The 23,134-nt window shown below is 37.9% G+C and overlaps 2 protein-coding genes, 1 long non-coding RNA gene and 1 pseudogene across 4 annotated transcripts in view; 1 reads left to right on the plus strand and 3 right to left on the minus strand.

The window, feature by feature from the left end:
* The window catches only part of LOC107670911 (voltage-dependent L-type calcium channel subunit beta-1-like), a 37,256-nt gene extending 24,196 nt beyond the window's left edge, over positions 1 to 13,060 (minus strand). For both annotated transcript variants that reach the window (XM_016463734.1, XM_016463732.1), the window contains exons 1-2: positions 12,762 to 13,060; positions 6,871 to 6,957 (exon numbers count right to left, since the gene is read on the minus strand). In XM_016463734.1, the coding sequence (XP_016319220.1) occupies positions 6,871 to 6,957; positions 12,762 to 12,854 (180 nt within the window). In that variant the 5' untranslated portion in view covers positions 12,855 to 13,060. The remainder of the gene's footprint in view (positions 1 to 6,870; positions 6,958 to 12,761) is intronic.
* LOC107670912 (60S ribosomal protein L19) lies at positions 5,370 to 16,818 on the plus strand. The gene is made up of 7 exons (XM_016463735.1): positions 5,370 to 5,374; positions 14,617 to 14,626; positions 15,487 to 15,593; positions 15,694 to 15,816; positions 16,018 to 16,138; positions 16,323 to 16,433; positions 16,623 to 16,818. The coding sequence occupies exons 2-7, from the start codon at positions 14,622 to 14,624 to the stop codon at positions 16,744 to 16,746; spliced, it is 591 nt and encodes a 196-aa protein (XP_016319221.1). The 5' UTR covers positions 5,370 to 5,374; positions 14,617 to 14,621; the 3' UTR covers positions 16,747 to 16,818.
* A 1,292-nt stretch (positions 16,819 to 18,110) lies between these two features.
* Positions 18,111 to 20,438, minus strand: LOC107670905 (uncharacterized; annotated as a pseudogene).
* Positions 20,439 to 20,449: 11 nt separating this feature from the next.
* Positions 20,450 to 22,169, minus strand: LOC107670913 (uncharacterized). Its single transcript, XR_001632135.1, has 4 exons — positions 22,051 to 22,169; positions 20,943 to 21,053; positions 20,794 to 20,863; positions 20,450 to 20,610 (listed from the first exon to the last, which is right to left on the minus strand). It is a non-coding gene; the product is annotated as an uncharacterized LOC107670913 (long non-coding RNA).
* Between the last annotated feature and the right edge of the window lie 965 nt (positions 22,170 to 23,134).

Consider the following 23,134-nt stretch of genomic DNA (forward strand, 5'->3'; position numbering starts at 1 on the left):
CACACATACACACACACACACACACACACACACACACAGAGCTGAAACCTGTACTCGGTTTCTAAGTTGAAGGGGGTAAAGAGAGAGAGAGAGAAATGGGGGGGGGGTTGGGGGTCAAATTGCAGGACTTGTGCTACATTTGCAGAGTGAGGGGTTAAATTTAGCTGTGACAGACAGGGGCAGATCTCTCTCTCTCTCAGCCTCTCTCGTGTTTAGCTCCGGTATAGAGTGGCGAGTGCCAGAAAGAGTGGGAATGTAAATGTCAGAGACAGAAAGAAAGAAAGAAAGAAAGAGCAGGAGGAGGTAGTGAGAGACCCTTTTGAACAATCCCCTCTCTGACAGGAGGCCACCTGACTCATTGTGTCTGTTACCAGTGGATCCCACACATTCGTTTAGTCAGTCACTCCACCAGAAGTTGACTCACACAAGTAGAACAGCTTCATTTAGTTCAAAATCACCTGCGTGTGACCTTGTTAATAGTGATAAACTGATATATATTGGTCAGGCTGATAAAGCCAGTATTCGAACACTTTCACATTATCAGCCAGTAAGTGCGCGCCTGCAGAAGTGTTTGTTCTTCCTTGTGCTATTTCCAAAATATACCAACAGGGAGGTCATCCAGTAGTTAATGCACAGTTTCGGTTAAAAGTTCATATTTATTTTCACCATATATGTGTATATCTCAACTGCTATAATTAAACTGTATTAGAACACTACTGTGCAAAAGTTTGGGGTCTTTAATGTCTTTGAAATACATTTCTTCTGCTCAAAAAGGCTGATTTAAACAAAAAAAAAAATACAGTAAAAACCGTTATATTGTGAAATATTAGTACAATTTAAAATGAGCTTTTTTTAAATATATTTTGAAATGTCATTTATTCCTGTGATGTCAAAGCTGAATTTTCTGTATCATTACTCCAGTCTTCAGTGTCACATGATCCTTCAGAAATCACTCCAATATGCTGATTTACTGTTCAATAAACATTTATTATTAGTATCAATGTTGAAAACAGTTGTGCTGCTTAATATGTTTGGAAAATGTTTCAGGACTCTTTGATGAATAGAAAGTTCAAAAGAACAGCTTTTATTTGAAATAGAAATATTTTGTTACATAAAAGATATTTATAAATATAGTCACTTTTGAGTATTAAAAAAATATTACTGCCCCTAAACATTTGATTGGTAGTATCAAATACAGTTGCAGGAAAATATTTGTTGTAGTCAAAGTCTAGGGCTGCACAATTAATCGAATTTCTAATCGCAATTACAATTATGGATGCCACAATTATGTAATCGTTCAAAGTGACAATTAATCATTTAAAGTCCACTTACGTTATTCTGCACGCTTAAGATATGTTTTTCTCTTTCTACATGTTATCTTAAGGGTTTTTCCATAGTTTTAATTTTAGTTTTAGTATAACACTATAATACCATTTATATTTTTACTTTTTTTATAATTTAAAGAAGAAACCAATCCGATGTATAGTTGACATTTGAGGCTTAATACTATAGAAAAGCACTAAAGGTTTTTCAGTTAAGAGTGTTTTCAGCTTGTTTATTTTCATATAAAAATACGGCATGCAGTTGCATCAAACAATGGTATAAACATCATTCAATGTAAATTGTGATAATCGTAATTAATAATTGCAATTATAATTTCAAGGCAATAATCGACAATTATGATTTTTGTCATAATCGTGCAGCCCTAAGTCAAACAAACAATTCTTAGTCTTCCATATTTTCTTACATGCATGTTTGAGGTGTGGTTAAAATCAGGCATTACTAATGAACAGCATAGTAAAAATTAGTTGAACCGAGAACAGAGTGAATCTGACCAATACCTGCAATCGTGTTGTTTGGACTCCTGACTCCTAAAATGTTCAGTGAAGACATGATAATGCATCATTGCTTTCTACTATTTGCTTAAGCTGATTGTGTTTGTCTATTGTTGTGAAGTAATTGAAAATCATATCAAATTTTATATCCAATTTAGGCAGAAATTTATGGTAAAGCCACATCACATACCCACATTTTCTGCAAACCTCAAATGTTCACATAATTTTTCCTGCAACTGTGTATAATATATCGCAATCCAGTTATTGGCCTCAGTCACTGAAAAATCCATATTAGTTGACCACTGTCTTGTAATAGATTTAGTGCTTGTCAGCTGAACAAACACTTGAACAAACAATGTCACTTAAAGTGTCTGCTCAATGAATCAATGCAAATGTCAGCACCAATAAATAAAGTACAAAGAAAACTAATAAATAAATAAATAAGATACAACATAAATTTTGACTTTAAAGGGGTCATATGATGCGATTTCAAGTTTTCCTTTCTCTTTGGAGTGTTATAAGCTGTTCGTGAATAGATACGATCCCTAAAGTTGCAAAGACTAAAGTCTCAAAACCAAAGAGATATTCTTTATCAAAGTTAAGACTCTGCCAACATTTATTTTGAAAGATGAAGCTCGCGATTATGGTAAGGGGCGTTACATTTCCGTCTCACGCTTGAGGTATTCGGCCAATCACAACGCACTAGATAGCTGGCCAATCACAGCACACCTCGCTTTTTCAGACCGATGAGCTTTGTAAAAATCGACGCGTTTCAAAAAGGCGGGGCATAGAGAAGAAACAATAATGTACAGTATGTGGAAAATAATGTGTTTTTTGAACTTTAAACCGCATAAACACATTTCATTACACCAAATACACAAAATAATGTTCTTTTTAGCAGCATCATATGACCCCTTTAAGAGTCCCAGCCACTGGTGTATACTGACATCCTCAAGTGGTAGGTGTTTGTCAGAACCACTAGAGGGCGACCTTTGACCCTAAGGAACAGCCTGTCCTTCTCTTCAAGAATCGGCTAAAAACACATCTCTTCTATCTTTTTTTGACCCTCTAACACTAGCTTGCTCTATTCTATCTGTTTTTCTTTTTATTTATTATATAATAAAAAAACAACAACCTTGCTACGTGTACTGCGTTAAGATAACTTAGACTTGTTATAGCACTCACATATCATTGCTCTTTTGTTGATTTTGATTGCTTCCATTGTCCTCATTTGTAAGTCGCTTTGGATAAAAGCATCTGCTAAATGACTAAATGTAAATGTAAATGTAAATATCCAACACCACTCGCCCATCACCTCACCATAACACTCTGACTGTCACCACTCACCATCTTTGTTATGTTCTCTCGCCTTTATGGCTCAATGAGAACACAGAAAAAATTTTGGTGGAAAATATGCGTTTGTGTATCCGTTATTAAAAACATATAATGAAGAATAAAGTTTATTTTGAAACAAAAGAGCTTGATATAATATGAAAACATACAGTAAATATTGGAACTTAAAACAAAAATTATATTTAACATTTAAAGGGGCATATTTCTTAAAGGGGTCATGAACTGAGAAATCAAAATATATAAGAGGTCATTGTGTTATAAAACATCCTGTAAGTTTCAGAACTCAAGAATTTGTCGTTAGTCTAAAAACAGCTTATATTGAAGCCAATCAGCCAAAATGACAGGTTGTGGAATGTTCTACTCTACTGTATGTTCTACTCTATGATGTAATAGTGTGGCTAAACACCGCCTCCGCAGAACAAGATCAATGCCTACTTCTACGTCGTTGCATATTCAGCCCCGCCCACTTAATCGTGTAAATGACAAGAGCGGCAAAAGCAGGTCTGTGCAGAAACTAAACTATGAACTTCATTTGATGAACTGATGAAGTGCCAGACCACGTCAGTAAGAACTTTGTCCTTTGTTCACTTCATTTTACCGCGGATTTCATTTACAAACAAGGCACAATTCGACAGGATTTTCAAATAGATTGAAATTGAAAGATGATGCTGTGCCGACTATATTGGATCCGACAGTAGTCACAACACACAAGTTTGAGTAACTGTTTTCATTACGTGATCACTATTACTTTGTCTCTTCTTACAGATAGCTTGATATGTACTGAGTATACAATCCGCCACGTCTATTCAAATGGAGCGTTCAGATGAGGGGGTTAAAAACTCGACAGAAAATATCCTATAATCTCTAAATCATGATGTTTTTGATGTAAATATCTTGATAATATAATTGGGCCTCACAGAACAGTACAAAATAAAAAACAAAGGCAGTTCATGACCCCTTTAAAGGAATAGTTCACATAAAACTTTCACTTCAACACGTTAATTGATGCACAGGAGTGTTGTGGATTATTGTGATGTTTTATCAGCTATTTGGACTATCACTCTGACGGCACCCATTCACTGTAGAGGATCCATTGGTGAGCAAGTGATGTAATGCTAGATTTCTCCAAATCTGTTCTGAGAAAGAAACAAACTCATCTACATCTTGGATGGCCTGAGGGTAAAAATTTTCTGCAAATGTTAAATTTTGGGTGAACTATACCTTTAAAAGTGCAGTTGCAAAAACAGACAGTTTAATTATCAGATACAGGTACAGAGAGAAGGTGGAAAGAAGTAATGTAAAACTAAAATATGCTACAAAAAAACACAACTAAATTAATGGACCTCAGGAAAATTCATAATACATCCTCTTTAAACCTGACTGAAGACATAAAAACATGCTATAAATCTTCCTTATCCTCTTTCAAATACTTCCTGCATGCTACGCTTTTATATTTGTCCACGCTTGTATTTATCCAGCAATAAAACCATAGAGATAAATATAAAAGTGCTACTCCAGACAAAACAGATATAACCCAGACAAACAAACACAGTAAACACACACACACACACACACACACACACAATAGTTCACATAAAACTTTCACTTCAACACGTTAATTGATGCACAGGAGTGTTGTGGATTATTGTGATGTTTTATCAGCTATTTGGACTATCACTCTGACGGCACCCATTCACTGTAGAGGATCCATTGGTGAGCAAGTGATGTAATGCTAGATTTCTCCAAATCTGTTTCAATGAAGAAACATGATCAAACACACCAGCCGGCCCTCAGAGAGCCAAGAAGCACTCAACCTCAGCGCCAAAACCATGGAGGTCTGATCTAATGGCACCCAAACTAATGGGAAAATTAGAAAGTGATCCATCAGGAGAGCCCGTGGGGATAAGGGGGTCAATTATTCAGGGGCCTCATCCTAATACACACTGGCTTGAGAGCCACACCCATTGACTCACAACACAATACTGTGTGTGTGTGTGTGTGTGTGTGTGTGTGTGTGTGTGTGTCTGAGTCTGACAGTGGGACTGATAACACAACCCCGGCTGGTTGCGAGCACACATTTTCTTCAGCAATCAGCACATCGGCGTGTACGCTTCCACACACACACATACACGCACGCACCTATATACACAAGCACACTAATCCATTTGCCTCCTCCTCTTCCGACTGTGCAGCATGCTGCGGGGAGATTCGAGGCCCTGTCACCATGGAAACCTGGCCAGTATAAGAGCACAACCGTGTATGTGTGTGTGTGTATATATTTGTTCATGTGTATATGCGTGGGTGTGTATGAGACCAAGGCCTACACAGGTTTTCATACTTTCCGCTGCCAAAGAGGGGGCAGACACATGTGGAAACGTACTATATGATCATAAATATTCATGAATTTTCTAAGGTATGTCCTTACAGGAGCATTAAATATCTTCATCTTTAAAGGTACACAAGTTTCTGAGCCTATGTAAGAGGAATGGCTGGGAGTCAACCTTTCCAGTCTGCTTGGGGGGGTAAAGATCCCCCTGCTGGCAGGCAAGGAGGAGGTACTTTAGCACAAAACCCCTTGTGGATGGGCAAATGTCGTTCAGCAGGGGCTACGAGGAGGGCTTTGGGAGAGGAGGACACATTTCAGCATAACACAGGAACCTTCCTTAAAATGTCAAATGGACATGAGGGGAAGAAAAAGAAAAACTTGATACGAACTATGTATTATATACTGCCTTACAGGACCTGACTACATTTAGGGTTGCAAGAATATTAAAATTCAGACCAAAATGATAAGCCGATAATTATTTCCATGCCCGAAAACTGATACATGGCTCATATTAAAATTCCATGTTTTTTTTTCTAAATAATTAAACAAAAACAAAAAAAATTAATCAAAAATCAAAAGTTACAACTGAATTTAGACATCACAACAACATTATAAAGTAGTATGACAAATGGATATTCATTTTGAGATTTGCTAAAGATCCCATTTACCAGAGATATTAAATTATGAATTAATTAATTTCTGTTTTTAGAAATGAACTTCAGGTGTAAAAATAGAAGAAATAGGCATGCACAGTTATCCAATATTGATTGAAATATACTACTTTTCGAAGGTTTGTTAGTAGTAAAAATATTTTTAATAGAAGAGAATGCTCAGTTAATTCATTAAATTGATCGAAGTCATTTAAAACTTTACAAAGGATTTAGATATAAACGCTGTTCTTTTAAACAGTGTATCACAATTTCTACAAAAATATTAAGAGGCAGAACTGTTTTTAACATTGCTAAAAATGTACATTGCATATTTGTTTGTTCCCATTTTAAAATAAATCTTGAAATAACAAAGACTGGCTAAACTGCATCCTGCAGACACAAAGAATAGAGATGTTCCAATGAAAAGGAGAAGAAGTGCACAAACACCCACAGACCAACAGCAGAAACTACAGGCCAGTGCCTTTGACCTCACACTGTTACCACAAGAAAGGTCGGTATGGAAATGATTGGAGCTACTGTCCATGCATGCAGCTATAAGTTGGCATGTAACTGTTTTAAAATGGATGCTGAGAACCTGAAAACCACATTTCATGGTGCATGATGGTTCAAAAAGGAGAATTATACCTTACAATGGCTTCTGCGACTGAGGCAAGAGTGACAGACACAAGACATTTGGGCGTCTTACCTGTCGGACGAAGCTGTTAGAGGTTGTGTCTGAGGAGGTGCTGCCATCTGAACGTTTGAAACGGCTCTTCCTCTTTGCATACTTCCCCTGAAACATGAGAGAGAAAGAAATTAGAAAAGAATGGATACTTTTCTGTATGCATGGTTTACCACCCCCCCCACACACACACAAAATATGGATTCTTGGCCTGGTCTCTGTGTCCAGATATGATTACCCATAATTACTCATGTCCGCCAGTGTTCTCTGGGAATCAGTAATCTGATTGGCCTTAACATTGGCCAATGGCCTGGCTGCCCTCGGCAGGGCCCTCTATGTGGCATTCATAGGCGCCAGACTCCGTTGCCATGGAGATCAGAAGAAGGCTAATTGGGTTTTGTGGCACTAAAAGACCCTGATGGATAAGGCAAGACTGTAATATGCTCAAAACCAGCATTCACAGTGATGCACACAAGCTTTCTGATATAAATGCTTGCAAAACCATTGTTTTTCTTCACCTGAATCCCACAACTCCTTCCCCTTTCCATCAGGCAATCAACTACAACAACCAGCAGACAGTTTTAGTTTAAAAAGAAATGTGCAAAAGTGTGTTAAATAATGATTGTTGTCAAATTCTATGACCTCGTATGACACTCATTTGACAAACAGATAGTCCTGCCCCAAACTCACACTATTGGTTCATCCAGTGTTGCTATATGTTGGGCTGGTTGAGATGCGCAAACAGACAGATCAATGTTTTGAAAGGGTTTTAGACCTTTCAGGGAATCAACTATGAATTACTTGCTTAAAGTTTGGATGTGATAAAGCACTTTAACGGGAAAAAATTAAACGCATCTAAATGAGATTGGAAAGTTATTATCTAGGGGTCATACAGGGTCCAGACAGTTAATACTGACATAACTGCTTCATGGGGAAGAACATCTGAAAGGTGCTGTGTAATAATTTTGTGCTTGAATGTCTCAAATATAATATGAAATGCTTTTTGCGGTTAAGGAAATAAAATATATAAAATCAAACTAATGCAAAGATTGACAAATTCTTTTGCTGTGTAGTTGATTTTGGGAACACACAGAAAACAAGCCTCAACAACTGCACAATATTATGATTACAGACACAAACCAGTTGCAAGCTTACTGGAAACTATTGCATAAATCAAACCACAATGCTGTAGCTTTCCCAATATTGGTAATTTCCCAAGGTCTTGCCTCTATGAGTGCCAGTGAAATCATAAAACATTAATTTAAAACCGAACAGAAGGACAGAACCGCACTGTCTGCATTGCTATTGCGTCATCATAAAGGGTTCATAATAGCCATTATGGTTACAAAAAAGGCATAATTGAGCACTGCCATTGCAAGTTACTGTGGTATATGCCAGACACAAGAAATACTTCTTTACCTTAGATAAAGCATTTCAATATTATTAAAGTCAATATAAAATCAGTTAACTCAATTTATAGTTCCTTAAGGCACAATCCTGGTCTTGCTGTGCATAATTCGCTTGTTTGCATCATTCCCAGTAAAGAAATGCTTAAAATAATGCAGAAATATAATGTAAACATTAACAATATACTAAAACAGGGGTGCCCAAACTCGGTCCTGGAGGGCCGGTGTCCTGCAGAGTTTAGCTCCAACTTGCCTCAACACACCTGAAACACACAAGTTTCTAGTATGCCTAGTAAGAGCTTGATTAGCTGGTTCAGGTGTGTTTAATTGGGGCTGGAGCTAAACTCTTCAGGACACCGGCCCTCCAGGACCGAGTTTGGGCACCCCTGTACTAAAAGCTTAAAGGGGGGATCTAATGCTATTTCATGCATTCTTAATTTACACTGCAAAAGAGTTGGATTCTCATGCAAAACATGACCAAAGTCTCAAGTTGGACGTTTGACGGAGTATTTCTGTGCCAAATACACTCCTTCAGGGTTCGTATAAATTTCTAAAAGTTTTTTTTTTTTTGAGTATGGCCCTATAGGACGTCATAAAGGGCAGAATTCCATGTATGGGCACTTCTCCCGGAAGAGTGCGAGAGCAAGACCACACCCATCAACGTGCTTCATTCAAGTTAGGAAGATGTTGGGATCCGATTCTGGATCGAATATGGAGGAATCTGATTTTTAGCCATAGTTAATTTAAGTCAAAAAAGTTTTTGTTCCTGTTTTATTTGTGTCGATGTTACAGCTTGCAGATGATCTACTCTATAGACCAATTACCGGTTTGTAAACATTCAGGATGCGCGCGCATCATGGTTGCAGAAAACCTGGGAGAGATAGCCTTTACAGCTAGAGAATTTCACGGTTAGGGTACAAAATAGTTACGTTTAAAAAGATTATAAATTATATTGATTAGATGTCATTTTCAAAATGTTCTCCGCATATTACAAGAGCTTGTCACCCAGCGATAAGCACTGTTATTCAACGAAATTGACGTTAGAGAGTGGGATAGTCTTACAGATCCGAAACAGGGATGATGTTTTTTGTAGAATTAGGAGATATAAACTTGCATTTGCGAGAGAAAAAAGTCAGAATTTTGAGATAAAGTAAATAAATGTTATGTAAAATTGTTAATAGTAAGGTTTAAATAATATTTCATGCTGTAACTGTAGGGCTAATACAATACGTCCCCTATGAACAGCATATGTGAATATTATGTAGACCTATTGTTTAAATCGAATTTATGCTTTAAAAGTAGAGTAATCATAGCAGTTTTCATCCATAGTACGTTATGTCCATTTAAACGTCTGCGTTTAGCTTCAAATGACGACAGTATTCTATAAAAATTATTTGCATTGACATCTTGACATCAAAAGGCACAAAAATATTTTTTTCTTTTATTCCATGGATTTTACCCATTTACCTCCACTTGTTCCCAGTGTTTTTCTGCAACCACTATGCGCGCGCAGCTGCAAGTGACGTAACTGTGACGTCTACTCTAAATTGGTCTATAGGTACTCAAGATTAACATGAGAAACGTGTTATGTGTCTTTAAAAAAAAAAAACTGAAATGCAACTAGGACTTGACTGAATTCTTGTTTGTAATGATCTATTGCTACAGGATAAAATCAAGTTCTGCACTACATTTTCCTTCTTGAATGTGTTTCACTCTGAAATACATCTGATTATAAAAGTAAAATGGTTTGAAAACAACATTTGACATCGACTTTAACCTGTTATGTTTGAGATACCTTGTCTTTAATTCTTTGCTACTCTCTTGTTCCCTTTAATCATAACTGGTTTGGAACCTTATAAAATAATGTTGTTTTAGTAATACTTACATAATAATAATAATAATAATAATAATAAAATCTTGAATTAACCTTTATGTTTATTTCCAGTTTTTATTTTTATTTTAAGTCAAGTTTAAGTTTAGTTAACTTTTAGTCATTTTGTTGTGTGCTTATGTTATTTTATCTATATCGATTTTTCCTATAGTTTTTTTCCTATATAGATTTTTTTTTTCAGTTTTAGTTTCAGTAATTGTAGTTCTTCTTTTAAGCTTAAGTTTCATGTACTATTTATATATTATTTGATTTAATCTTCATTTCAATAACTACAAAAGTTTTAGTTCACAATAACAACATTGAAAATAACATTCTTGTATTTTTGCAACCACCTGTACTTTTACCCAACACAGCATCCAAAGACATATAATAGACACATTAAATGTTTTAATCTAACAACCATCTTTAAACACCATGAATTGTTTAATGTGAAAGGTTTGTGAGAGGCTGGAGATGCTTATATACTGCAAAACCAGATCTGAGAAAGGCCAGCAAAATGTCAAGGGAAGGAGGAGGGATGTATTGCTATGGTGATGAGAGATTTCCTGTTGACAAACAGCCTCTGAGGCTAATTAGGTAATTAAGGAGGAAAAGCTGTGCCACGGGGCAGGGGGAAGGATTTTAGAGTTACACAGTGTCACCACTAGTTCATCACAGAAAGATAAGAGAAGAGAAGAGAAGACTTAACGAAGTTTAATTATGTGTCATGACCTTAATTGACCATGTGTGGCTAATGATATCAATCCAATTAAAAACTACATTAAATACCCACTTATGGTCTTATTCTTAACAAAAAATCAACAAAACTAGGAAATGCACTTTTTTCTGTACTCAACCGGTTTGCTCTCACACACATACACACTCGCTTCTCAACACTCCGCCTCCTCACAGTTATGTATAGACATGATTCAGATAGAGCACCTCTCCACAGCACAGGTCACACACATTCACACTACCGCATTATATAAAGTCCATTATATAAATACAGCCCTAGCCATCAGAAACACTACTGAAACAATCATCCACACACCACATGCAGAAAGTGGCCTGTATGGAACAGGTGTACATTCATATATCAACCGTCCTCCGAAACAATTCACAAACAGAGAACAGGGCAGAGCCAGAGTGAGGCATCAGAAAATGTTTTTACATTTTGTAACAGTTGAGTTCCTCAGTTGCCCTTAGTGTAAAAATATGGATCTCAAAATCATACAGTCACTGATAAAGGGGTCAAATATGCACAAGATGCTGGAAAACCAAAGAATGTGCAGGAGCTGGAGGATTTTTCTGAAGAACTCGTAAACAATTATCACAAAATATAAACACTTGTGGATCATCCAGGTAATGACACATTATTACAATTCTTTTGATCAGGGTCATTTTTATAAATTCGGTTATTATTTTGTCTTGTGAGGCATATGTAAACATCTGAAATAGCTTATTCAGGACAGAGCCAAATAAAGAATTACATGCAATTTTCATGATCCCTCATATTTGGTAAAAAAAATTGTTAATATTTTGCATATTTTGCAATGGTTATGTAAACTTGTGAGCAGAACTGAATCCAACTAAATGGTGATCGGGAAGCTGTTTGGGGCATTTTTGTTACTGTTTTTTGGCAGCAAATGGTAATTTTGCACACTTGCTGCAGTAAGAGATTAGATAGATAGATAGATAGATAGATCTTTACCAATTACCCCTTTTTAGCAAGAAGTTTTTAATCATTTGAAAGTACAGGTCAGAATAAGTATGTTTATTCATTTTTACATAAATATATCGGCTACACTGAATGGCGATGGAACATTATTTCACCCATATTTTGACATTTTATTTTCACAAAAGTTATTTGAAACAGACACTTTACTTGCATTTAATATGCTGTATATAAAATCACTTTGGTAAATTTTATTTGATGCCATTACCATTACGGGACATCTGGTCTTTAACCGATAGATAGATAGATAGATAGATAGATAGTCTGGTAAATGTATATAATATATCCATGTGGGCGTGGTTTGGGGTAAAATCCCCGCGGTGGAAGCACTATGTGATGACATCACGTTTTATAGCTTATGTTGACATCATCTTTCCAGCACTCAGTGTGGCAGACTCCACTTTTAATCAACTTTAACGTTAAACGGCGCATGAGATCAGCCCTGCTCTAATTATCAAACGTACTTTAAAAAAGCGATCTCTTGTTTAACAGTGATGGTTCATAACTTATCAACAGAACAGACTGTCATAAAAAATGCAATACTCTAGTAGGCCAGCTGTCTAGAGGGGCTAGGTGATGAAATAATGTTATCTCATAATTACCGGAGGAAATGCACTTTATACCCAAACAAATATCCGTATTCAAAACAATTTGGCTCATACACAAACAACTTTCCGTCGCTTATTTCCTCAAGGCGCACTTTTAAAAGACCTTGTGGCGAGCGCAAAGATGCCTTCTTGTTGCCAAGTAACCACTACATGAGCTACGGCTGATAACGACTAATCCTCGCCGTAAACAAAACCTGTTTTTCACTCAGTCATTCTTAAATAGCGGGCGGCGGGTTGTATTTTGTATTTCACTGGTTGCACGCACTTGTCTATGAGCTGTACAGTGTCTCTCTTACCTGAGCGTGAGAGCCGTGGTGGTCAAACATGTCCATTTGGATTTCCTGGGTTGAGGTGGAAGGCGTCCTGGACATTATACGCTCCTGTACCATTGATTTCAACTTTAAATTCGGTTTTATTGTTTCATTTAGAGCCTGCTCTCAGTTTATTATGCATTGTAAAATAATTAAAGGTAAAATAAAAGAGACGAAGGTGGTTTTCCTCCTTCCTGTGGCTTACAGATGGCTTGTCACTGCGCTGTTGCGCCCCCAGCTCTGGCGGCGTTGAGCTCAAACCCTCTCCCTTCGCAACTACAACGAGCCTAGTCTCCAGCTGTTCAGCGGAGGGACAAGCCCCGCCCTCCTTCGCTTATCAATCAATCAGATATGGATAGGGCGGGGCTAGTCGACTGTCTTCGCACCGATTGGTTGATCGAATCGAAATTACTATGAGATGGACGATGGCTGCTCTTCTCCCCACTCTACTGTGCATAATGGCATCGGCGCATTGCTGCTCCACGTGAACGATAAATTACCCATCACAGTAGGCCATTGTTGCTGTTTTTATACACTATGGACAAAAGTATTGTGACACACCCTTGTAATTAACAGGTTTGACTACATTAGTAATTTCCATGAGTACAAATCTTAAAGTTTAAGTATATAATGATATGCAAGCGAATTATGTGCTTCTAATTTTATAGCAACAGTTTGGACAGGACTCTTTTCTATTCTAACATGACAATGCCTCTGTGTATACGGCAAGGTTAAAAAAAATTATTGATCCAGTCAGTGTGGAAGAAATCCCAGCTGAACACCTCTGGTGTGACTTTAAATGCAGACCTTGAGCCAAAAACTCATCACCAAACACCAATCACGTGTACATATGGGTACAGTCATACCCATACAACAACTGTTGCAACAGAGACAGATGGAAATGAATTATGTTTTCATCTTTGTTGCCACAGTTTTGGAAGTGCCTTTTTCTGTTCTAAAGAAGGGGGTGTCCCAATACTTTTGTCCATATAGGCTAGTGTATGAACAAGTTATTGGTGTTTGGTGACGAGTCTTTATTAATTTCTCATGGACATTACTAAAGTAGACAAACCTTTTCATTAGAAGGGGGTGTCCCAATACTTTTGTCCATATAGTGTATGTGATATATTATTGTGTTAATCAGTCTAATCTGTATTCCTGTTTGCTAAAAATTACTGGGTTATTATGAGATTTTTTTAAGTAGACTACCTACCTGGTTTCCTGCATTGCCCTCTTATTCATTCAACAGTCAAAGACGAATAAAAAACGACTAAACAGACTGAGAATATTAAAATAACCAGTAATCAAGACGGAAGCTACCCAGACTACAGTATGCCTCTTTTCTAGTTATTTGCACATTCTCATTAATTCTTCTAATACTGCACTTTGTATTTGTTTTTACATCACCAATCTGTCAAATACGAATTCACTACTACATTACTACAGATTCCACAAGTTCTCATCTTTCAACAGGTAAAATGCTGTCCTCGTGTGGCCTTTTCATGAAAAAGCATTAAAAAAAACTAGCCTACAAATACCACTGCCTACAGTTCCCAGCAGTATCATTTGTGGACCGTACCATTCCTGTTGCCGAGGTAGGCGTATTATGCTTTATATGTATATTAATACTCTTACTTGATGAAGTTATAATAGAATTGGTTAAAGTACTGAATGCACATCGAATAAATACATTTAATGCCTTTATAACTATTTGTCATAACCATCTACTTTTGTTGTGATTGATATCCTGTGTAGTAATCTCACCCCTCCTCCCCGGAATATAACTGTATAATCGGTAAATCTCCGCCATTAACAGCCTCTTTCAACTTCCGCTGAGTAGCAGCCATGAGGTAAAGTTCTTTACACGTGTAATACTCGATTTTTTCTCAAGAATCGAACTAAGAAAAACGTTCTATCTTGAGGTAGACGTTCTTGACACTTTTTAATAAACGGTTAATGAAACGTCTGAAGACGATTTATGGTGTAATGTTGCTATATGCGTATAATCGCCATGTTGCGTCGTTATATTGGCAATCGTAACGTCTGGGTTCTATTACATTGTACACAGTAAAAGGTTTTTAGCAAACGTTCATCATTATGTGGTACTTTGTTTTAATGTGCGTTTCTTTTACATTACTATGTTGTATTTTTGTCTATCGGCGGCAAAAGCCCATATGGTGTGTAACGTTAGCCCGGTTAGCAGTGCTCAACATGCTCAAACATGCCCCGTATATAGACTAGGGTCACTTCGACGGCCTGCCTATCCTAAAAACAGGAGCAGATAGAAGGCCATTTGGCCTCCTCTTTCCATATTTTGCTAGATTTGAGTAAGATGACCGGTTTATTTTGTTATATTAATAAATAATAAAAAAATACCCTTGCTACGTGTACTGCGTCAGGCTAAATGAGATTTGTTATAGCACTTGCATTTCATTGCTCTTTTGTTGATTTTGATTGCTTCCATTGTCCTCATTTGTAAGTCGCTTCCAAAGCGTCTGCTAAATGACTAAATATAAATGCAATTGTGTAAACCTATTGCGGTGGCAAGTTCATAGAAAGGAAAGACAACTGTTAGGCAGTAGTGTATATCGTTGCAGTCCACGGATAAATAAACGAGTATTAATTTCAGTTGTCAAACTTATGAAACTAAATTTTGTACTGAATGTCAAAAATTGTGATTGATCTAAAACTGTCCTTTTTTTTTCTCCAGCATGCTCAGGCTTCAGAAGAGGTTGGCGTCCAGCGTTTTGCGCTGTGGCAAGAAGAAAGTGTGGCTGGATCCAAATGAAACCAATGAGATTGCCAATGCCAATTCTCGTAAGTAATTAGGATCTCCTTCAGTACTTTTCTCTGCTTTGGTGAGAAATCTATCCGTTTTTGCCATGGAGTACTAATTATCTTCCTATAAATCTTTTAGGGCAGCAGATTCGCAAGTTGGTGAAGGATGGGCTGATCATCAAGAAGCCTGTAACCGTTCACTCTCGTGCTCGATGCCGCAAGAATACCCTGGCACGGCGGAAGGGTCGTCATATGGGCGTTGGTGTGTACCAGTTTAATGGCATTTGGTTATTAGTTGCTATTGCCATGAGAACAGGAATCATGTCAATCCAAATAATGACTTTATGCAGTCTTGCGAATTAATGGGGAAAAAGATAGTTCTGGAATCCAGGGCAGTAAAAAGGGGGCATTCATACTTGAGCTCTTTTCTGGCTGTGTTGTGATTGGCTGTGTTTGCTTGCAGGTAAGAGAAAGGGTACGGCTAATGCTCGTATGCCAGAGAAGCTGTGCTGGATGAGACGTATGCGTATTCTGCGACGACTTCTGAGACGTTACAGAGAGGCCAAGAAGATCGACAGGCACATGTGAGCTCGTGTTTTCATTAAGTTTTGTGCAGTGATACTCAGTAACTGTATAGCAGGATTTTATAACTGATATTGTCAACACATTGATTTGGCAAGATCCCTTTTTTGTTACTAACAATTTAGTGAACATACCGTCTGAAAGTGTGGATTCACAAATAAATGTATAATTCTGTTTCTCCTTCAGGTACCACAGCTTGTATCTGAGGGCGAAGGGTAACGTGTTCAAGAACAAACGTATCCTGATGGAGCACATTCACAAGCTCAAGGCAGACAAGGCCCGCAAGAAGCTCCTGTCGTAAGTGTCCAAATAACATTACCCAGTGTGCACCACATCAATACACTGACCAGTTGCTTCATATCAAATCGTTTGAATTGAGTGGAAAATTAGTGGAATATTCTATGGCAATTAGCTGTAAATGTGATAAAACATGGTCTGACTCTGCTGTAAAGAGCAGTGCTAATCTGTGTGTCCCTTCATCCTCAGTGATCAGGCGGAGGCTCGTCGTACGAAGACCCGTGAGGCACGTAAACGCCGTGAGGAGAGGCAGCAGGCTAAGAAAGAGGACATCATTAAAAGTCTTTCCAAGGAAGAAGAGACCAAGAAATAAGATCGTCGTCTTTTCCTGCCCCAAATGTTCTTCAGCTCACCTAAGTGATAATAAATACACTTTGCTACAGCTCTTTGGTCTCCAGTGTGTTTATGGATGTATATGCAGACAGAGGGGTCATTTTAAGGGTCAACGCAGGACATGAAGCTTTAGAAATTATTCTTACAACACTGTCAAAGGAACAATTTCCAAATGGCACAAATTTTTAACAGAATTGTTACAGCACATTTCACAAAGCACTGCTGCCCCTGAGAGTTTAACCTTTTTCAGATTAATCAACTTGGTATGCTACTAGCATAAGAAATGACTCTGCATCAATCTAAAAAGCTCTGAACACCAACAGAATGGCATTAGTCATTTAAAAAAGGTAGGCTGAAAATACCAGGAGGTCATGACCATTTAAAAGAATAACGGAACTAAACCAGTTGTCAAGAATTTAAGTGCCTTATTAATCTGAGTCGAGCAGATCTCTGAAAATAGCAGTATAAATGCTGCTCAAGGAAACCAGTACAGTGTTGATTCATGGTGTTTTTGTTGATTTCAGTGTTAAGTGTGTCTGCTCCCTCTTCCAGTGAGCTGTAGGGCACCTCTTTTTCTGGTATTTTGCTTTCATCCTGCAGAAACAGCAATACATGGTTATGTTGAAGTAGGCAGTTATATTTGGAAATTAAATAGTAATGACACAACAGTGGTTATGTTGAAGTAGGCAGTTATATTTGGAAATTAAATGGTAATGACACAACAGTGAACAGAGAAGCCTAATAAAAACCCTACACTGATTTTTAGTGTCAGCACTGTATGATTGCATTAAAAAGATGTGATAAATATAAGCAAACTGAATGATAAAGACTACTTGCCAAAAACAAATCACACAGAATGTCAGTGTAATGAATAATTCAATCACCAGGCCTTTTGATTGTCCACCTATATGCTTTTCTAAGACCTATGTGACCAAAGATGCAAAGATTTTAGCACTGTACAGTATCAATTAAATGAAAGTGAAATGCTAAATGTAAAATGAACGTTTTAAATGAAACAGATGTATTGGTGTAGATTAATAGTGTGGGCCTAGTGAGGGCTGCTTGAGCAGGGCCAGCGCTAAGGGGCCAATGTTTTGCCAAGGAGCAAATTCTCAGGGGCCCTCTGGGCAGCCCACTGGGGGCCCTTAGGCTAGCCCTAAGTGGGCCCGTAAAGGGCCAGTGCAGGCTTGTTTGCAGGGGTTTCAACAGACAACATTTGTTTTAGTGACATTTTGTATTTCTTCTGAGATTTCATGAAAATATGAATACACGTGGGCAGAATGTGATATATTTTTACTAATGGTGCAAATAGTGTTGTGGGTTTTAAGAGAAACAGTTCAGGCAGGCAGTAACATTTCACCACATCAAACATCATGAGTGTCTGTGTTTTCATGAGCATCGTGTTGCTTTTCAGTTCCCCATGTTTTTCTTAGGATTACCCATTTTATGCTTCCTCTTTTACTGTAAACACACAAATACACAAAAAATCATGCTGGAACACTGAAATATGCCTCATAACCAACACTAAAAATATAACAGTGCCTGCTTATCAGCTGGCTTACCTTCATTCATATTTACTGGAAGAGTCATATTTGTCTGACCGAGTTCATTTCTGCTGACACACACTGGAGAACCGATTCTGGTAAGGTCCTCAACAGTCATTGTGAAGGTGCTTTTTACAGTGATGTGACCCTCTGATGCTCTGACCATGTTCAAATCAGCATTGTTTTGTAGAGGCCAGTGAATATCAGGCAAAGGCACTCCCTGACTGACACACACACAAGTGAGCTGATCCTGTTGCTGAGAGCATGCAGAGCTGTTCAGTATCTGAGGATGAGCTGCATGATGCACAATCATGAAACATTATCAGCGAGCAGTGTTGGGGAGTAACTAGTTACATGTAACGGAATTACGTAATTTAATTACAAAATAAAAGTAATTGTAATCAGTTACAGTTACTGAGAAAAAACATGTAATTAAATTACAGTTACTTATGAAAATGTTAAGGATTACAAAGGGGGTTACATCTGCTTTTTTTCATACACACTCCCACATACAGATTTAATTGATTTCTTTCATAAATTGCAGTGACTGCTCTAAAATATGAAACACCAATGTTTCAGGAGTTTAGAACAAGCTTATTCGATAACTCTTTTATTTACTATATGGGTTTATGTAGCTATGCTTAATTTTTTAAAGATTAACTGTTTTTTTCCAAGGCATTGTTAGATTCCAGTGTTTACTGTCATAGCTATGTAAAGATTAGCAGTCTGGAGTAAAATGATTTGCGCAGACATAAACGAATCTAGGTGTATGCAGTGGCGCATTACCATTAAAAACAAAACTAATGCACTGCGTTCCTCAGTGGCTCTGATGTCGGGAGAAAATTAAGATTTTTATGTTCTTCTACATCACAAAACTACAAAACACCTGCATCGCTTACAAGACATTGTCGCTACAGCTGCTGGAGCACGGAGAGAATGATGTACTTCGTACAACTGGCTGAAGGTGAAAACATGCTAATATTGGACAGTACTTCAGCGGTTGTGGGCGGGGCCTGAACAATATGACATCATACTGCTCAGAAAATCAAAACTGCTTGATAATTGAGACTGTTTAGGATTTTGGGGGATTAAAAAAAAAAAAAGGAGTGAATGGATTTTTATCATTGTAGGGTGGTTGTGTCCACATACTGCTAAGATACATGTATAAGCAAACACCATGTAAAAGTGAATTTTGCATCCAATGCCTACTTTAAAATTGAAAAATAATCTTAATTATAAGATTAATCCCTTCCAGGTTACTTTTGGATCACTACCGAGGCAGAGATCTGGAAGTGTGCAAGTTATAAAAGCCTGCTTTCCAGCTACAAGGACCTCAGTGTTAAGACTGATGTTCAGTTTTGCTGAAAAAATAAGAAGAGCTAACTGTGTTATTTACCTGAATGCAGACACTCACTTACATTGCAACATTACAACTAAATAGCTGAAACATTTATAAAAATGTCCATTAATAAAGTGGTCAAGAATGTGACAAATTATTCTAGTCGACACTGATGGCATTCAGATAGCATATAGTTTTACAAAAGTAGTTCTTAATTCTCCATTTGAATTTAAATTATATGCTGCTTTAAGTCAAACATACGTACCAGTAGAATAAGACACTCTGACCCTCTCGTCATAAATGTGTTTCATTTGTTCTCCATTTTAACATGAGCCCGTACTCTTCGATTCTTTCGTTCCCACTGAAGTCCCACAGAATAACACTGCATTCATTTTCAGGGGAAAGTAGTGGCCACATCAGTTTGTCCTTTTCCTCCACCATTGGTGGGCTGAGAGGGAGCTCAGGGCTGCCTCTGAACCAGATCTTTTGGGCAGAATACACTCTCACTGGAGTAGTAAATGCACAGGGGATCTGAGCACATCCCGCCATGGCAGTGATGAGGTTCTTTTCCAGTCGCAATTCAAAGTCATAATCACCTGCATAAAACAATTATCATAGCAAAACAGAAATCATGAGAGATCATGACTACATTGTGAATTATGGTTTCTCATTGAATGACTGCTTGATCTCACCTCCTGGAACGAGCAACCCATTACTTGATCCAATCCACAGGTGTAGAACAAAGAGCAAAACCAGACACGTCTCATGCTGAACACTTGGTAACTTCATGTTTGAAGAAATTCTAACGTGCAACAAGCCTCCTCTTGATACTGCAGGTTGAAGATGTAGTACACAGCAAACACTGTTGCAACTGCAGTCAAAAATGTTGACTGGACACAGTCACAAATAACACAGCCCTCTAGGCTTATCTACCATACAGCATTTGCCGGCTCTGCCATACCTAAAATAAAAAATAAAGAAATAAAAACAATAACAATTAACACATTTTTCTCACAACTCATTTCAAAGAACTACCTTCAAGAAAATTCAATTTTAACAATCGTGTACCATAGCAATGTTAACAATTTTATATCTCAACCATTAGTAAATGTTTCTACTTCATCACATGTAATGACACACTAACCCAGCAAAATCAGACGAGGACTGGCAGGCAGATTGAGTGTCTTCTCAACATCAGATGCAGATGCAGCAACCTGTAGAGAACACACAATACACAAATAAGAATACATAATATAATTTAGTGAAGTGGAAAGAAGAAAATTAAATACTTACGTCTGCATGCAAAACCAGTCCATCTTCATGTTCCTGGAAGTGGGACATTAGAATCTTGACAAGCAGGTGTGCCATCTCTATGTTCTCAGCCTGGGACAGGACATGCTTCACCTTTTCATTCAAAACACGTATTAAACAATTAAAAATATTCTGTCTACCGCTCTCTCCTTCACACACACACACACATACACAACTGTATCCGAGTATGAGGAACAAGTTATAATGTAAGTGTCAGAATGAAGTAACATATAGAGGTTTAACAGGTTTTTTGCGCAAATTTATCCAGTGCAAAATCTGCGATTAAAATGTGCTCATATACAAAGCCCACAAAGCCCACTATAAGTTAGAATATATTTAGATTACACTCTAACTTGCTTTAGATACGACTTAAGATGAAATCCGCGCAACGCTTCCACTGAGAATGCGTCACTTCGAAAAAGCAAACGTTTCTCCTCATCCTCCACCGATCAAGTCAAGTGCTCATGCAAAAGGCGGCAAGTGTATATGCTTCCTTAGTCAAATTAAGTTTACACGCCTATTTTCGATTTCCCTATATATAAGGTTAATATATGCCAACTTTACACACACCTAACTTAGGAACAAGAATGCAAATTAAGCAAATCCTCCATTTTAAACCACACTGGGTTGGCGCCAATGCAAAACGCAAATATAAAGATTGTGCAAATAATTGTTTCAAATAATCAAGCACTTACTTCAGATCCCCGTTATCTGCTATCTGTAATTGAGCTTGAATTTGAAATAAAATCCGTTTTGGCTATATATCCACTGAGACCGACGCTTCTCTCACTGGTATCAAAAGCTAACCGTTGCTCCCCTCCCCCACCGAACGCAAATATTTTATATTTCCCTCTATACAAGGTTAACATTTACAGGATTTTACACTAGGAAACAACAAATCATGCAATTAGCTGCAAGAATCACTCTCTCTCTTTCTTACACACACGCGCACACACACACACACTTAACGCTAATTCACCATCTTAAACCTCAGGGTTGGCAACAATCTGTCAAAGGCAAATTAAAAGATTGTGCCCACATAAAAAATAAATATATCAAATAAACTTATTTCAGACTCTGATCTGCTTACCTGTAAATGAGCTTCAACTTGAGATGAAATCCATGCATATAAAACTTTCACTGAAACCGATGCTCCTCGATGCGTCGGCGTCAATCACCTGTACCAAGCTAGCTTTTGGTTCCCCTCCCCCACCGATCACGTGTGCATTTACGGTAAGACACCGTAATTTTAGAAAACAGTTCAGTACTGTAAATTTACGCTGTAAATTTACAGGGATTTTTTACAGTGTATGTGGTAAATGAACCCAAATGTAAGTTCAGCCCCTGGTTGTTGTTTTTGTCTTTGTATGGAAAAGAGCAGCAGCGATATTCTGTGTAACTTCACATTTTGCGTTCCACAAAAATTAGAGCGACATAATTTGGTTGAACTGTTTCTTTATGTTCTGCTTTAGCTCCATCTCTCCCCCGCTCCTGCACACTGCTCTCTATCTCACCCAATCTAATGAACATGGAGCTGGAGAGGCGTCTGCATGCCTACGCCTCTCAGACGCTGCGCATAATTGTTTCTTTCTGTCTCCGCTGGCATCTGAGCTCATGTGTGAGAGGTGAATGGTCTGTCATACTCCTAATGAGCTCAACCCACTAAAGTCAACTGTGCTCTGCCCGTTAGAGGAAGCCATTTGCATTAACGAACAGAGAGAAAACACACATCGCCTCACCTACCAATTACTGCTACAACAGACTATGGCGAGATCTCTTTCTGCATGTTTGCGTTTGCCCTTTGAGCGTGTTTTTATGCATACAGTGACCTTGTAATTCTGGAAGTGTACCGCGAGTTAAATGCATTCTGTGTGTGTTTGAGAGTCTGGGCTTGTAATGCATGGATATATATTCAGGTGAGCAGATATGCTTGAGCGCTGCTTGACATTGCCCTAATGATGTCGTGTCACCCGGCGTCCACTGTGGCCCCGCAGCCAATTAGCACAGACAGAGAGACTGTTTTACACACACAAGACAAATCAAATTACCCATCTGCCCTCATCCCTTGATCCTGCTCAGCCTCTGCTATTTATTCAGAGTCACTCGTTCATTTGGGCACAGAGGGTGATGCTGCAGGTGTGTGTGTGTCTGTGTGTTGTGTTCAGTAAAGCATG

The sequence above is a fragment of the Sinocyclocheilus anshuiensis genome, unplaced genomic scaffold (assembly GCF_001515605.1).
Source record: "Sinocyclocheilus anshuiensis isolate Anshui unplaced genomic scaffold, SAMN03320099.WGS_v1.1 scaffold1560, whole genome shotgun sequence".
Classification (NCBI taxonomy): Eukaryota; Metazoa; Chordata; class Actinopteri; order Cypriniformes; family Cyprinidae; genus Sinocyclocheilus; species Sinocyclocheilus anshuiensis.